A 17,066-nucleotide genomic window follows, 5' to 3' on the forward strand; every position below is an offset into this window, starting at 1 on the left:
ATTTATTTATTTATTTATTTATGGCTGCGTTGGGTCTTTGTTGCTGTGCGTGGGCTTTCTCTAGTTGTGGCGAGCGGGGGCTACTCTTCATTGCGGTGCGCGGGCTTCTCGTTGTGGTGGCTTCTCTTGTTGCGGAGCACGGGCTCTAGGCAAGTGGGCTTCAGTAGTTGTGGCACGCCAGCTCAGTAGTTGTAGCTCACGGGCTCTAGAGCACAGGCTGAGTAGTTGTGGCGCACAGGCTTAGTTGCTCCGTGGCATGTGGGATCTTCCCAGACCAGGGCTCAAACCCGTGTCCCCTGCATTGGCAGGCGGATTCTTAACCACTGAGCCACCAGGGAAGCCCAAAAAATTTCAACCATTTAAAATTTTATTTACATAAATTATTTGTGCCCTATTTTATTTTGTCCCAGAGGTGGGGGGGCGGGTGCAGTTTCCTCTGTTTCTACGGACATGAGTTGACAATGGTTCATATATTTTCTTCCCATTTTTAAAAACTGAAGGCATTTTAACATAGGACTCTAGAATACAAGTTTGGACATATATCATTAGTTCTCTATATAAAATGTAATTTAAATATTATTTAAACCTTAAATTCTATACCCGAACTATTCATCAAGTATGAGGGAAAATTGAAAATATAAACATGAAAGGCCTCAAAAATGGACAATTGAAACACACTGCCTTTGTTGGGCACCCTGCTAAACCCCTTCTGAAATCACAGTAGAGAGTGTTTTAAAAGACATACTGCACAAGGATGAAGAATAGGCCAGAGGAAGGCAGCAGTAACATACAGGAAGCAGATCACAGTGTGTTGTTTGATGAGGACCAGAGAAAGCTGAGACCTAACCCTTGAAGGAAGTTGATTTGTTCTGTGGAAGCTCTGATAGAGGGATTATGGATAGGAGAAGAATTAGTAGAAAGTCTATATGAGAGTCAGTCCGTCCTCACCCTGACAGAAGGCCTATGTGAAAAAGCTAGGAACCTCCAGAAAGGGCCTGGACTCTGCAACCTGACTCCTCTGGAGAGAAAACTGTGGACTTCTAATAAAAATAAGCACAGGGGTGTTCCCTGGTGGCCTAGTGGTTAGGATTCCGGGCTTTTACTGCCGTGGCCGGGATTCAGTCCCTAGCTGGGGAACTGAGATCCCACAAGCCACATGGTGTGGGCCACCCCCAACCCCCCCTCAAAAAAAATAGACACAACAAGTTGCCTTCACTAGATCAGGAGCCCTTTACTGTTGGGGACTTAAGTCTTATACCACATGGAATATATGAACAAACCTGTAGGGGCTATTATGTTTCCCAACAAAAATGTTTCTGTTGCTACCATCAACATCAGTTGCCAGCATGAATTATGTTACAAGTTGATTGTAATCACACTTGACCTGTGTATTACAACTATATTTGAATTTAGAAATGTTAAATGGGAGAATTGTTTATGAGCTCAGGCTTTGGAATCCGATTGCCTTAGGTTTGAATCAATTTACTAGTTGTGCAATCTTGAGCAAGTATCTTAATTTTTCAAGCCTCAGTTTCATTTATTTATTGTTTGTTTGTTTGGAGGGTTTTTGTTTTTGTTTTGGTTTGGTTTTTTTGCGGTACACGGGCCTCTCACTGTTGCGGCCTCTCCCGTTGCGGAGCACAGGCTCCTGACGCGCAGACTCAGTGGCCATGGCTCACGCGGCATGGGCATGTGGGGTCTTACCAGACCGGGGCACGAACCCGTGTCCCCTGCATCGGCAGGCAGACTCTTAACCACTGTGCCACCAGGGAAGCCCCTATTTATTTTTTTAAATAAATTTATTTATTTACTTATTTTTTTTGGCTGCGTTGGTTCTTCGTTGCTGCACGCAGGCTTTCTCTAGTTGCAGTGAGTGGGGGCTACTCTCCGTTGTGATGCGTGGGCTTCTCATTGCATAGTGGCTTCTCTTGTTGGGGAGCACGGGCTCTAGGCGTGCCGACCTCAGTAGTTGTGGCTCGCGGGCTCTAGAGCGCAGGCTCGGAAGTTGTTTCGCACGGGCTCCGCGGCGTGTGGGATCTTCCCTGATCAGGGCTTGAACCCGTGTCCCCTAGCATTGGCAAGCGGATTCTTAACCACTGTGCCAGCAGGGAAGTCCCCTCAGTTTCATTTAAATGGGCCTTATACCAATGGTTTCATATGACTGCTGTGAACATTTGATGAGCTAATGCATGTCAAGCGCATAGGGCCTGCAAATGTTAAGAGATGGATAAATTGTGTGTGGCAGTGTGGGTGTGTAATTTGTCTTTTGAAAAAGAAACTAAACACCTTAAAAACTCAAAAAAATCTGTGATTCTATGAAAAAATTTAAATTAGACCATAGTTACTTTAAATTATAATCAGTTTCAATGCTTTGGACATTACTTTGAGATTTATGAAATAATGAGAGAGTTTTAATCTTAGTAATGATAAAATTGTCAGTGAATATCTGGAATATTACTTTCATCATCTGCTTGCATTTCATTATTTTGCTTGCATAATTACATATTAAAAACTTTATGAAGAGAAAGTTGTGAAATTACCTCTAAAGAGTTTCTAGCATTGATTATGTTTATATGTGTGTGTGTATTCAGCTTCTTAATTATCATTTCTGACTATTTTAAAAGAAACCAACTTGGCTTGCCTTTTTAATTATCAGTCTAGGAGGGAACAGACTACATTTAAAAGCATACAATTGCTACCCAATTAGCTTAGAATGAAAAAAACAATCTTAAAAACAGAACTACTGTTTGGACTTGTATCCCCACCTGAAGTGATGTTTACTGTCTAGTAATCTTAATGGGGTTGATCTTTTAAGGGTACACTTGCCTTCAGATTGATTGCATGGTGTATGTTTCTTGGCTGTATATATGACTGATTTTGCTTGCCTAACCTTCCCCTTTCCATTCTAAACAGGGAAGTTATAGAAGGATTATATGTGTAAACTTTATTCCTTCCTAGGAATAGAGTGATTTTAGAGCCACAGAAGAAAGAAGGCTAGAGAATTCTGAGGGGTGGACCGAGGTGTTGGGGTGATCTCCTGCTTGTTAATATGCATGTGCAGAAGGATTCCGAAGGGGCTATGGTGTGTGCGTGCGTCACACCAACCTGTCTTACCCAGCTCTTTCCCTTGAGAGGGCCTGGATGCACTGAAGCCCCAGGAGCAGTAAGCCCAGGTCTTAGCTCCTCGGAGAAACACTGATACCTGTTGAATAAATTAGGCTCAATACTGATACAAAATAAATAAATAAGGGAGGAGTAAAAGCTCGTTCTTCTGGTGGAAATGTTCTCGTCAGTGTGGAAGGCATGATGGAGACAGACTGTCACCCTTTGGCAACCCTCCTGGGGTTGACTCAGCTGGGAAGCAACAGCAGGCCCAGGCTGGTGAGTGGACATCTGACCGAGGAGCCAGACAGCGGCCTGGGCTCATGATGTCCCCTTGGAAAGTACCAGTTACAGAGGGAAAAGGGTGACTTTGGGGTCACCCCGAAAGCACAGCAGCATTTCTGTGGCACTCCCGATGTAGCATCGTGAGGCGACCTCAGACCTGGACTGAGGCCCATCTGCAGCCCCAAGAGGTCTCACTCTCCAAACCGCCAAGACTTGAAGCAGGGACAGACTGGAGATTGGGGGTGGGGGCAGGGGCTGTGGTGGGCACAGAGGGGAGCTGGGGACGTCTGAAATTTTCCGGTTGGAATGTTACGTTTTGGTAAAGCAGGAAGATGGCCCCATTTGGGGAAATGCCCACTGAGCGTCCAGGGGTGACGGGTATCTTATCTACTGCTCGCTCTAGAAAAGGACGACTGACTGTGGGTGTAATGGTGGTGGGTGAGCCTGCAGGGAGATAACAGAGGCTCCCACCCGGGCAGAATGGCCTCAGAGCCCCCAAAACGGTACACTTGTTCACTCCATGATATCATTATGTGACATCTGTGAATATAGATGTAAAATGTGTGTAAAGAAACTGCACCTGGACAGGAATAAAGACGCAGACGTAGAGAATGGACTTGAGGACACAGGGAGGGGGAAGGGTAAGCTGGGACGAAGTGAGAGGTAGCATGGACATATATACGCTACCAAACGTAAAACAGCTAGCTAGTGGGAAGCAGCCGCATAGCACAGGGAGATCAGCTCAGTGCTTTGTGTCCACCTAGAGGGGTGGGATCAGGAGGGTGGGAGGGAGACGCAAGAGGTAGGGGATATGGGGATATATGTATATGTATAGCTGATTCACTTTGTTATAAAGCAGAAACTAACACACCATTGTAAAGCAACTATACTCCAAGAAAGATGTTTAAAAAAAAAAAAGAAAGAAACTGCGCCTGTGACTGGCACAGAGGAACCACTTAACGTTTGTTAGCTTCATCTTTAAAATAAGAGCAAATTGCCTTCTAAGTGCAGATGTTGTAGGCATTTCTAAGCCTTCTGACGTTGGGAACAACTGGCACAGTTGTCTCAGGATTTCCGGGTGTGGGGCACAGTGTGGATGCCTAGCTTGACTCTGGCCGCACACCCACCCAGAGCTGCACAGGCCCCCAGCCTACAGCTGCTACAGGTGATGCCCCAACCCAGGCCTACAGGCAGACGGGCTCTCCCCCCTCTTCCTACACCCAGCAACTTGGAGTCCGTGTACTGTGTCCAATGACAAAAGCAATACAATTTAGTAACAAATTTGATATGCTTTATTCAGATGAAACAATCCATGAATTGGGCAAGTCCAGGGCCTCACAAGCAGGGGAACACTGTTCCCAAGGGAGTTTTATAGACTTGTTAAAGAGCCCACACAAAAACAAGGCAGGATTGGCTAGGAGATCCCATTTTCTAGGGTGTAGTGAGCTCATTAAAGCTGAATTGGAGGACTATGATTGGGGTTAGGTGTCGTCCAGATATGCAGGCTGACTTAGCTTTAGATGTGTGCCGTGGGCCAGGCCTCGGGGGTAACTTCCATTTTATGGGTCCTGATTTACCAATTAACTTTACCAGCTGCCTCTGCCACCATCCACCTCAGTCTGTCCCAGTGCCACGATGATTTGAGGATTGGCCACCATCCTTTGAACCCATTCCCATCTGCACACACGCAATTCCAGCACCTCATATCCCTCACTGGCAGCTCCACTGTTTCCCTGCTTCTCCTGGCAACAAGGGCCCCTTGTGGAACAGCCTGTGTCTGTGTCCTTCCTCACCCTGGATTCTTCTTCCTCCACCAGCATCCAGCACAAGTCCTCACGGCCCCACCAACACCTTTGTCCCAGCACCACAGATGGAGCCGCCTAGTCAACCACTCCCTCCTCCCTGAGCCTTGCCTGTGCTCCCTGTCCCACACCTGGCCTCCACCTCTGCCATCTTCATGGGCACCTCCACAGACTGACCTGTGCTGGGAGCCCCACATCTTCCTACCCACGCCCGCCTCTCCCCAGCAGCACAGTAGCTAAAGGGAACAGGGATTCTTTATGGGGCGGGGGCGGGGGGGGGGGGGAGGGGATGAAAATGTTCTGGAGTTAGAAACTGGTGATGGTTGCATAACCTTGTGAATATACCAAAACTCACTGAATTATACACTTTAAAGGAGTGGATTTTGTTAATGTGAATTATACCTCAATTTAGGGGAAAAAATTACTGAATCAGACAGACATAATCTTTGGGAAAATATTAAAGTCAAGATGAATTAGTATATCTATGGACACTCAAACTAAAGACACATTTAAACTAAAGACTCAAGGTTTCCCATTCATTTAAGTGGGGGTGGGGGGTGAACCGGGATGGTATGACTGGTCTGTATCACAAGGCTGGTTTTCTCTAAAGTTCTGTTTAAAATTCTCTTCCCTTTGGACCAGCATCCAGCAGCCATTCCAACAGCAAAGTAGATCTCAGGTAGAAAATTGGGATGAATAACAAATTGGCAACTTTCTCACAGCTACCATTTTTTCTATCATAAACACCAGGAGAGTTCTTGACTGCAAAGTCCAGGCATATGGCAAGCAGCTAAATAAACACCCATTTTGAATCACCGCTTAGGACAAGCTTCCTGTGGAAGGCTGACAGGCCAAGTGTGTGCAAAGGACCCACACCATGCTGCCTGTTCCCAGCCTTCCCAACAACACTGGGAAGCACAGGCCTCCCATTTGCTCCCTTTACGTACCAGACCTCGACCTTAGTTTCACCAGTGGCAGCATGTGAAGTATCTAAGGTGCTTTCCAGGTCAGGCTGATAACTTTCCAGTCAACTCTTTTTGTGTGAAGCTATTTTTTCATGTTAAATATTCTAAAATATATTGGCCAGATTGCTGCCTTATCAGAGTACATCATCTTAATCCTTTCTTGGTGATTCAGTTGGCTTTTCTGAATGTCAAATATGGTAATATGTAAAACTTTCAATTGCTATTGAAATATGCTGATCTTATGCTATGACCTCAGGCCCACTTTGCATTTAGAGTTGTATCACTTTTCACAACTTATCTGTCTTCTCCCTCAAAGCCACCTGTACATGTCTCACATGGATGAGACCCACCCTTTGTATTTCTAACTATCACTGACGGTATCTAGACTGTGCTTTTTATGTTGCGTCTCTGGGCTGCTCTTCAGCCTTTAGTTGCTTTCTTTCTGTCAGCTTTGAATATTTGAGGTCACCAGACAAGTGAATGAAGCTGGATAAACAGGGCAATATTATTAACTTATATAAAAGGGAACTTCCCACACAAGCCCCTAAAAGCTCTCCAGAAACACATACTAAATGCCTGATCTCTTCCTAACGTTAGTGTTTCTACTTTTGGTTTTTTATTTTAAAAACTAAACAGAGTAAATTTTATTTTTTTTAGAGAAAGTTTCTAATCTAAACCCTCCTTTTGCTCATGAGGAGAAGGCCTAGAGAGGCTGTGAGGTCTGCTTGGAAGCAGACCAAGCCCTTGAGCCTCAGGCTGGAGCTGGCCCAGGCCACGTGCTTCCAGCTCAGCCTGGAAGTTACACTGCCACATTCACATGTTGTCCTTTACATTCCTCATACAGCTGTTATTAATTTAGAAGAGGCTGAGGTTTAAAAATCCCCCAGCACTCTTTTCCATTTAAAAAACGTAGGTATACATTTTCTCATAAAAACTATTTCGCTGAAATTAGAAATCATCTAAGTTTAAACCAGGCCCAACCCAGCCTTTGGTCAGAATGGCTTGGTGTTTGGACGTGTTCTCGCTCCATCAGCATCTTTCTCACACAGGGGTCTGAGAGCACTGGCCTCACACGCTGGCAACAAACCCACTGATATGTGGCTGGCCCTTCAAAAGTTATGACACATCTTTGTCCCCACAAGACCTCATTTGACGGAGCTGATTTTCTCCAGCCCATCAAGTACCTGCATCCTCAGGAAGGCCCCATCCTCTGAAGCAGGCAAGTTCTGCTCACCCACAGTTCCAGCCCTGCCCCTTGTCTTGCAGGAGGAGGGGTTTCTCTGACTGGCTGCTAGACCAGACATTTCTCAGAGGAAGCCGCACCACACTTTCCTTCCATGAGGTTTGGGGCAGCCACGATGGCTGGGTTTGGGTTTGGATTTGGATTTGGGACATGGCCGGGCTTACATGTGATTTCAGCATCAGTCCAGGTGTCCGTTTCTACAGCAGGAGCTGTGAGAAGAGGGAAAGAAAATGCGTCTTTCAAAAGCTGACCCTTTTGGAACTTAGGATCTTACTGTGGAGCCTACTTTTAGTCTCTATCATATCACCCCAAGCCCGCAATCTGTTCTCACAAGAACAAGCAAAAAGAAGTTTTTCCAAGAATTGAGAAGATGGGGCCACTCGTTACTCTATTTGTTGCGAACATTCTGTTCAGATTCCTGCAAAGCTTTGTTGTTCTAATGATCTACAAGTCAAGTCTAATACTAGAGGTTCCCAGAGCCCACTACAAATAATAGAAGCAGACATTTCCAGAACTATTACATTACATGGAGGGAAAAGCCAACCCTACTTTAGAGTTGCAAGCCTAGAAACCTGTCAAATTCGACTTCATTTCCATTTTAGAGAGGATACTTTTGACTCTAAAATGGTACACGATCTCATCATGAAGCTAACTTTTAGCAGAGCATGCTCCCTGAAACCCTATTATCCAGAATAGCCAGACACAATGCCTGGGGGAGACACACAGGTCACTGGGAGAGTCCAGGTGGCCCCACGCTGGCTGTGCAGGGGCCAAGTGCCCACAGTTACCAGTACGCAGGCTAGGGCCATTTGGCAGCAAGCGTGAGGACAGATGGTGGAAGCATCCACTGTGGTGGGGGCCAGCCCACAGGCCTCAGTTTGAAAGGCTTTTAAGGCCAAATGCTAGCACTCTAGAGAAAAACGTTTGCTTTACAATGAGAAACCTGGCAGACAGCACCTCACTTCAGTCATCAGGATCAGCATCACCTTGGTGGGTCAGCTGGCCGGCATGCCTGACCAGCCTCCTCAAGCTGTCCAGGTCACGAGACACAGACAAAGGAAGCAGGTCAGCCAAACGCTGTGGGGCCCTGGGTAGACAAGCCAGTGAAATCAGAATGGAGTTGTGTAACCTGTTGACACTGGGCACTTGACGGTGTGGAATCCTGGAGGCTGTGTGTCAGTGGAGATCTAGAACAGGCAGTGCTGATGACCACAGAAGGCAGGAGTGGGGATGGCCATGGCCGGGACGCCATGATGCCTGGATGAGAAAATGGCACACCTGAAAATTAAAGACTTCCAGGGAATGCAAGACACACCGGAAAAGGGTTTCTTGCTTCTTTTCAGTCACCTGGAACAGCGTCCCTGCGCCCCACAGATTTCTCTAACCGTTTCTTCTCCCCACAGGAAAAGTACCCAGAGGCTGTGCACCTTTCAGAGGGGGCCTCCTCCAGCTGCATGGGCATCAGGAGCCCCAGCCGACCAGGGTGAGTGCACAGGCTCCACCAGTCCCTCCCCAACACCCAGACGGTTGTTTCCTGTTAAAAATGAGGATTACAGATAGAAAACAAATGTAAACCACCCAACTGACATCTTGAGATAATGCCTGTGGAGTCATAACAGATAAGCAGCCAATGGCAGGAGAGCACAAGGGAGACCATGTGGGGACTGTAAACACAGACGGGGTCTGTAAGGAAAAGGTGCCAGTCTCACTGCTGGGGTCCTTAGGAGGCCAAGGAGGGGAGGCCACGAGGGGTGGAGCTCTATTTTCACCAACTTATTTCAAGAAATGTGGGGAGTCAGCAAGCACTGAGTGAGGGGAGGACTCATCTGGGTCTCCCTCCACCCACCATGGGCACCTTTATGTGCATATGGACAGGATGTGCTTCTGTGACCTGTGCCCAAAGATGTTTTGTTTCCAAGCCTTAAAATGGTGGTGTAGTTATGTTAGCTTCTGGAACTTGCCTTATTCAACATTATTTCCAAAATTCACCTCTGATGGTGCATGTAGCTGTAGTTCATTCATTTTCAGTGCTTATACTCCATTAGGTGAATATATGTATTTCTGCATTCTTCAGGTCTTGGGCATTTGGGTTATTCATTTTCCACTATTTCTAACATTCCTGTTCACGTCCTCTGGCACACAAGTACACCAGCTTCTCTTAGGCATATACCTAGAAGTGAAATTCCTGGGTCATGGGGCAGATTCAGCCATCACTGCCAAATTCCTTTCAAAGTAGTTTATCAATTTATGTTTCCCACCAGTAATTTTTAAGTTCTTATGGCTCTATATCCTGTACTTCACTTGTATGATCACACTAATGTGCAGTGGGTACAAAACAGTATCTTACTGTGGTCTTAGTTCCCATTTTCCTGTTTGTTCATGATATTGAACATCTCTTCATGTTTAACTGGCCATACTCTCTTTTCATCTGTGGGTCTTTAAGATGAGGGGAGTCCGAGCACGGCCTCGGGGGAGGGCAGGAACTCCAAGGATGGCTGGGAGGCGAGCAGCACTCCTGCCTGGGTGGGCATCCTCTCCTCTAGAGAGAGAGGCCGGTGCTGCATACAGTTTAGTCTGACTTCAAGAGCACTTAGCAATGCATCTTACCTCTTTCAGGTTTGAACTAGTCATTGTTTGGAGGATACAGATAGGTGAAGAAGGGAAGGTTTTGCCAAAGCTGGATCTTCTCACCAAAGTGCCGCTGCAAGGTAGGGATGTTCTGGTGATTTCTCGCTATGCTCAACACAGACACCTACTTATTTCATCTGGGTTTATATGGCAAGAATCAAAAGTCAAAAACTTCATTAATGTACTTTTTAAATCAATCAGTTTTCAAAATATTTTTGTCCATAATCACTCAAAAAGCACAGGCAAGGGGCATTGCTCCCCCAGGGCCCTCCTAGGCTGAGTGCTCAATGTCTCTGCCTCAGGCATTTGGGTAAGCGCTCTGTTCAAGGTCATGATTCAGTCGTCCTGCCTTCCCATTCAGTGTGGCCAGCAGAGAATGAGGGCATTGTCTCGGTGAAGTTTCTTACCCAATTTCTTTTCTTTACAGCCCTGGAACTGGACAAGAACGGAGTCATAGGAACTGCTCCTCTCAGCTTCCGAACCCTACTGGGCGTGCTGGGCATTGAAGCCACTCTGGAAAGTCTGATTAAATCACTTCACACAGAGGCAAGCAACTAGTTCCCGAACAGTGAACAACTACCCGTAGAAGTAAGATGCTGCACCTGGAGGCATGTGATTTTATTGAATATAAAAATTTGCTCTTTTCCACTTAGAAACCTTACTTCTAGGACATGTTTATGCAGTTATGGCACATTATATATAAGTTGTCAGGACATGAAAAATAAATACAGTTATTAAAATTCAAAATACCAAACAAGTGACACATATAGTGTATTTTTTAAAGTAAACTCAACATCTGAGGAAGTACGGGAGTGGCTGTCCACCCTGGGATGTGGGGAGCCACTGTGCTCCCCCCTTGGTATGAATATGAGGGCAGAGGTGGCCCCAGCCCATCTCAAAGGTCAGCCCTCCTCCTGTTACCCACCACCTAGGGACTCTTGGAGGGCTTGCCAACACAGCCTCATCTCGTAGGCATTTCCTCAGAAACCTCTGGGGAGCCACACCACCCTCCTCGCCTCCTGGCTCTGGAAAGCAGCACTTGGAGGCTTTCACAGCAGCAAGTCCTCTGACATTCACTCTTCCTGGTCTGCCACAAAAAAGTAGAGCGGTTAGCATAAAAAAACACAGTAAGACAGCAAATACGGCACTGTCCCTTCACACAGGACCTTAGCACCCTGGTCCCTCCGCACAGGAGAAACAGTGTTTTCATTAAAGTCCCCCCGAGTCTAAGTGCTGCGCTGACCTGAGTTGCCAGTTTAAAGTAAATTGGGTGAAAACACTGTTTCAATCAACTGAAAGCCTCAGAGCAGGGGCCGTGGTGGAGTGTGAGAAGAGCAAAGGGTTGGGTCAGGACCCTCTTGCAGGGGACACTCATCTATCACCTCTTCCCCCCAGGTAGAGGCTGATGGTTTTCAGACAGTCCAGACCAGCCAGGACAGGCAACAGGAGGCTACCCAGCCCACCTCCTTGAGCTGGCGTTCCAGAGCTCTGCACACAGGCACTCAGGGTCCTCTGCACGCCCTGGCCAAGACCATCCTCACCCCAGGCCAGCAACAAGGAACCTCAGGCCAAAACAACTCTGGAAGCTGCCTACTTCCACGCACTCTGGAGCCTGCAACCTGCCCATGAGAACGCGGCTCCATGCACATCCCTATGAGTGGAATCTCCAAAGCCCCTGTACCCCAACACACTACATGAATGAGAGATGTGTGTCATTTGAATATGTTTTTGAACCTCTGAGTGTAGAAGTAAGTAGTAAGTGGTAAGCGGTCGTAAGAAGTAAATGATAGGACAGAATTGGAGAATAAATTCTGGAAGAGCTGGCTTGATTCTAATAAGCATAATTCTCAATTTATCACAAAACTCCCCACAAAAATTTACAATCAGCAAAATATTCTCATTTTTTGTGTAGTATTTTCATACAATCCCATGGTTTCACTAATATTATATTACAATAAGCCTTCATTAGTCCCTCAAAATGATGATATAAATAATCTATACAACCTACCATAGAATAAAAAACTGAAGCCAAGATTCCCAACAGTTTTCATAGCAGCTGGGCACACTTTTGGTGACCCCAACAAGAACCCTCTTAGTGCCAGCCAGGAGTCTTGCGGAAGCAGGGCTTTGGGCAGCCCCGACGGGGAGGTGGGCCAGCACCACTCAAGGCCACTAACACCACACATCTTAGTGAAACCCAAGGGAGGAACAGGTATGGGGAAGGAGGGGAAACTCGATGCTGGCTCTGGCAGAAGCAGCTGAGGTTTCCCACACACCCAAAAATGCCAGGGACCCAGAGCTGGCAGGAGCACAGCCACCCCGTGACACCCACGCTGGGCACAGCAGCTCAGAGTTGCAGCTCTGCTTCCAGCTCCCACAGCAGCAATTTCAGGTGGGAAAGCACACCTTGTCTCCCCTAAAGTTAAAGAGGATAAAATCATTCAGCACAAAAAAAAAAGCCAGTGCTCGCATGAGTGGTGTCAACCCCTGCCCTGAGTGCCACGCTCCCTGCTGACCCTGCGCAGAGCGGTGGGTATGGCATCTCCACAGGGACTCCGAGTCCACTGCTCAAAACTGATGTCCATATCAACAACGTATTGCTCTCCGCAGCAGGGAACCACTAAACCTGCGCTGACACATGGCTTGCATTGGAAAAGTGACCAAGTAACTCAGCTGGGAAAGTTCCAGTAGTATCTGTGTTTTCTTAAAAGTCCGAACTCTAAGGTATATGTGACAATTCAAGTTTTCTGTGTTAGGATTCTGGTGGTAGGAGATCCAAACCTTGGGTCTTATAAGGCTTTTTAGAGATTAGACGTGAGCCCTGCGTGGAAAGGGAGAACTGCCCAGAGGGGCCCCCTGGGACACAGCACACTGCTGGGCTCATGTCCAACATTCCTTGTCCTGGAAGATGTTTCTAGTGCTCTTCCATTCTGTGTCTCCCAGAGGCAGGCCCACCTGAACAGGGGTTGAAAAGCAAAAACATTCACAGCCAAAAGTCACCCAACACAACAGAAACTCTATCATTCGACCTTCACATTCTGTGTTCAAGTTTCAAAACCACTACAGGAAAAAAGTTAGACCTTATGGAGAACTAATGTGCAATCTTCGCTTTCCTTGAACCTAGTCGACATCACGGTGGCGTCTTTGGCATGTACAGTCTTTAAATAGTAGTTGACTATCTTGCCATCCAGTTTATACTGATGAGGAATGCTCTCATAGGGCTTGAGGTCAAGATCCAGCACAGACACGGAGAAGGCAAACCTGGATCTTGATGAAGGGACAATGGGCCTTTGATCGGAGCTGGAAGCAAAAGAGCAATTTCAGAATACACAAACCTCCCAAATCCTCTCAACCCAACTCACAAAGAGCACCCATTCTGTGCATCAATATGCATTCCACCTCTGTCTATGCCAACTGTATGTACTAGTGCTAGAAGCTTCTGCAAGAGAGGCACCTACTGTGATACCCGCCAGCACACCAGACAAGGGAGAGTTAATGTGCAGAAGATGGAAAAGCAATTATGTAGAACACGCGATTGATATTCACCATATCCCAGTAGTATAAACGAATGCTAAGAAAGTTCCTTTATCGTGAGCCAAGTATTACAAAACCTAAGAAAATGGGGAAAGTAGCTCTGGCTATTCAACAGCCAAATGGATAGAATGTTGAGGACAGACTTCTCTTTTCGTGTCCTTTAGCGTCTGGTGAGAAGCTCTTGCTCCTTTATACTTTTGCACATTCGGAGAGAGAGATCTAGTCTCAGGTTTTATTCTCAAATTGCATCTGCAGTGTTTGGTATTTTGTTTCTTAGGGTTTAGCTGTGGTCTTTCTAAATACTGTAATAGTTGTATGCTTATAACAAAATATGAACAATTACTTGTACTTAAAAAACACTTTCAGGCTAATTCTGAATTTTGTACTAAGATTGCTATATATATCACTTAGCTCTCAGAGTGCTTGATACATAGTATGCATCCAAATGATTGGCTAAATACATTATATGAGCTCAGTTCAGCCCAAGAGAAGTATTCAGGAGTCCTGGTTTCTCCATGTGTACTACTCTTCTAGATTTCGAAATTATTAAAAAAACAAAACGAGCAAACAAAATACCAATTTCAAAACCTCCTGCCTGGGAGAGGGAAGGCAGATAAAACATTCCTATTTAATGAGCCTAACCAAGGCCTAGACTCTAGCTCAATTCCTGCTCAGAAATACTATTTACAGGAAAAATGAACCCCTGGCTCAGCTGTTGGGGTCTTAGCTACTCCCTCCTGAACAGCAGAGAACACGTATACAAATTAAGGTCTGGCTTCTGAGTCTCAGTCTCAGGGCCTGAAACCCAAGCTCCACACAGCGGGGCTGGGACAGTGAACATCTCTGGCCCTCAACAGGGCTGCACATTTTATAGGATACCTCACGTCACATCAGAACCAACACCCAATAAGATGACGTGACTAAAGAGAGGAGTCCATCACGCAGAGGCTGGTGGGAGCACGGCCCAAGAGCCACTGCTGAGGAGAGTCTGACCGTTTGTTGACCTCAAGCTCCCAGTGAGCCCAGGCCTGAGGTTCCTGACACCTGATATGCTTCTCTGCCCTGGGGATGACACTGGTGATCACATGGCTCAGAAGTTTCTAGACACATGTCCCCGCTCCTCTCCCACCATGTCGGTTTCTGCCAAGCAGCTGGTCAAGGGTGTCAGGACTCCTGGCCCTCAGCCCCTCACATTTCTGTATCCTGACTGCATCCTTGCTTCAGGAAGGGCAATAGATAATCACATCTGTGTGGTTTCCTCTCATCTAACAACACTGCTTAATCCAAGTGGATTCCTGTCACTAACCACGGGGGGCATTTTCTAAGGGGATAATGAGAGTTTTCAACTAAACAGAACAACTTTTTTTTTTTAATATTTCAGTTATGCCCTATAAATGTCCCTCTGTGTTTCCTATCAGCAAGTGGACAATTCTGTGCCTGCCAAGAAGCAGGACTCCTGGGAATGTTTAGTTCAAAAGCATCAGAAAAACAGGTGGCTGGCAGCCAGTGACGAGATCATCTTGACCCAGGAACACACAACAGATGATTGTGAAACATTCTGCAAAACTGTGTGTGGGGTTTGGCACCCTGAAGATGAATGCTGAAGATGCCATCTAATCACTGAGAGAAGATTATCAGGTTCATCCTGAATTCCTAAAAAGGTCAGAGAGGGGACTGGATAATGATGTCCAGGAGAAGATGCTGCAAAGAGGAAGCAGAACAATGGAATGTTGTTTTAAAGGCTTTGAAATGACTATAAAGGTCGGCACATCAGGACCTGGTCAAAGGAGGAAAAATAAGGCCCACAGGAACCTACAGCTTCTTGCCTCTAAGCCATGATGGTAGCTTGGGGTTTTCTTTGAGAGAAAGGAATTTGGACCACAGTATCCAAGCCCTTGAGATATTTTCTTAGAAAATAATAGTAAACTTGAATGAACACGCTTTTAAAATTATTCTCAATAATGTCTTTTTGACTGTATTACAAACTTCTAAAGAGCAAGAGTTAATAACCCCCATGATACCAAGTAGGCCTTGGAAATGGGCCTCTGTTAATAAACATGATCCTGCCAGAGCCTCTCTAAATACAGGGACACCAACTCTCTTGCCAATCCACAAAACCCTGCTAGACCAAGGACACATGACACAGTAGCAGGTGCCTCACCTTGTATCCTGCAGACAAGGAGAGAGTGCGATCATGATAGAGCAGTCTTTCGCAGTCATGGCGACCCGGTACTGCTGAACCTGCAGGGGAAGGAGAGGTCAGCTCCGTGGCATCGCCACACACACCCTTCCCCACTGGAGAGGTCCAAGAACTGGTCCCAGACCTGGGGGTGCGTTAGGAAGACCCAGTCCCAAAGAGCTCATTAGAGGCCAGTGATGCCCTCTGACCTCTCACTGCAGGCAGTGTGTGGGCCCTGATTCCAAAACCTGGGACCTAGGACTTGTCTTCGGCAAGACAATCACAGCCCACCTTGGAAGAAAAAGCAGTAAGTGGCGTCAGCTATTGATATGCTAGCCACACTGACAGCACTGAGCGTATCACTCTGTACCTCAAGGTAGTGGCACACGCACACACACACACACCAAGGCCCTGCTTAGAGCAACAAAATGTCCCCAGATCACACAGCACACTAGAATGTCATGCAGCTTCCATGAATGACACCGCAAACAGAGGGATCACCAACTGTGTGTTAGCTCACTTCATCCCCACAGCGACCCCACAGGCAGGTACTGCTAGTGTCCCCGTTTATGGATAAGGAAACAGACACAGAACGACCTGTCCACTCTGCACTGCTAGGCTAGACTCAAACCCAGGTGTTTCGACTCTGAAGTCGAAGATGTGACTGAATTGCTGCAATCTTACGAGCAAATTTTACTGGATGAGGACTTGCTTCTTCTGGATGAGCAAAATGAAAGTGGTTTCTTGAGATGGAATCTACTAGTGAAGATGCTGCTAAGATTGCTGTAATGACAGAGAATTGAGAATAGGATGTAAACTTAGTTGATAAAGCAGCAGCAGAGTTTGAGGGGACTGACTCCAATTTTGAAAGAAGTTCTGCTGTGGGTAAAGTGCCTTCAAAGAGCATTTCATGCTTCAGATAAATCATTCATGGAAGGAAGAGTCAACCAATGTGTTAAACGTCACTGGTGTCTTATTTTAAGAAATTGCCACGGCCACCCCAACCTCCAGCAGCCACCACCCTGACCACTACCCTGAACATCGAGGCAGGACCCTCTGCCAGCAAAAAGATTACTTGCTGAAGGCTCAGGTGATGGTCAGCATTTTTTAGCAATGAAGTATTTTTTAATTAATGTATATACATTTTTTAAGACATAATACTATTGTGCACTTAATACAGTGTAAACGTAACTTTGATATGCACTGGGAAACCAAAAAATTCATGTAACTCGCTTTATTAAGATATTTGCTTTATTGTGGTGGTCTGGAACCAAACCCACAATATCTCTGAGGTACACCTGTAATCACATTAAAAGAAAACAGGAGAA

The 17,066-nt window shown here is 46.2% G+C and overlaps 2 protein-coding genes across 4 annotated transcripts in view; one reads left to right on the forward strand and one right to left on the reverse strand.

Moving 5' to 3' along the window:
* The window catches only part of CENPP (centromere protein P), a 231,964-nt gene extending 219,643 nt beyond the window's left edge, over positions 1-12,321 (forward strand). For both annotated transcript variants that reach the window (XM_081238020.1, XM_081238021.1), the window contains exons 6-8: positions 8,801-8,880; positions 10,014-10,105; positions 10,453-12,321. In XM_081238020.1, the coding sequence (XP_081094146.1) occupies positions 8,801-8,880; positions 10,014-10,105; positions 10,453-10,583 (303 nt within the window). In that variant the 3' untranslated portion in view covers positions 10,584-12,321. The remainder of the gene's footprint in view (positions 1-8,800; positions 8,881-10,013; positions 10,106-10,452) is intronic.
* Positions 12,322-12,988: 667 nt separating this feature from the next.
* The window catches only part of IPPK (inositol-pentakisphosphate 2-kinase), a 46,926-nt gene continuing 42,848 nt past the window's right edge, over positions 12,989-17,066 (reverse strand). For both annotated transcript variants that reach the window (XM_081238010.1, XM_081238011.1), the window contains 2 exons: positions 15,721-15,800; positions 12,989-13,325 (listed from right to left, as the gene is read on the reverse strand). In XM_081238010.1, the coding sequence (XP_081094136.1) occupies positions 13,100-13,325; positions 15,721-15,800 (306 nt within the window). In that variant the 3' untranslated portion in view covers positions 12,989-13,099. The remainder of the gene's footprint in view (positions 13,326-15,720; positions 15,801-17,066) is intronic.

The sequence above is a fragment of the Mesoplodon bidens genome, assembly GCF_964165515.1.
Source record: "Mesoplodon bidens genome assembly, chromosome: 6".
In the NCBI taxonomy this organism is placed as follows: Eukaryota; Metazoa; Chordata; class Mammalia; order Artiodactyla; family Ziphiidae; genus Mesoplodon; species Mesoplodon bidens.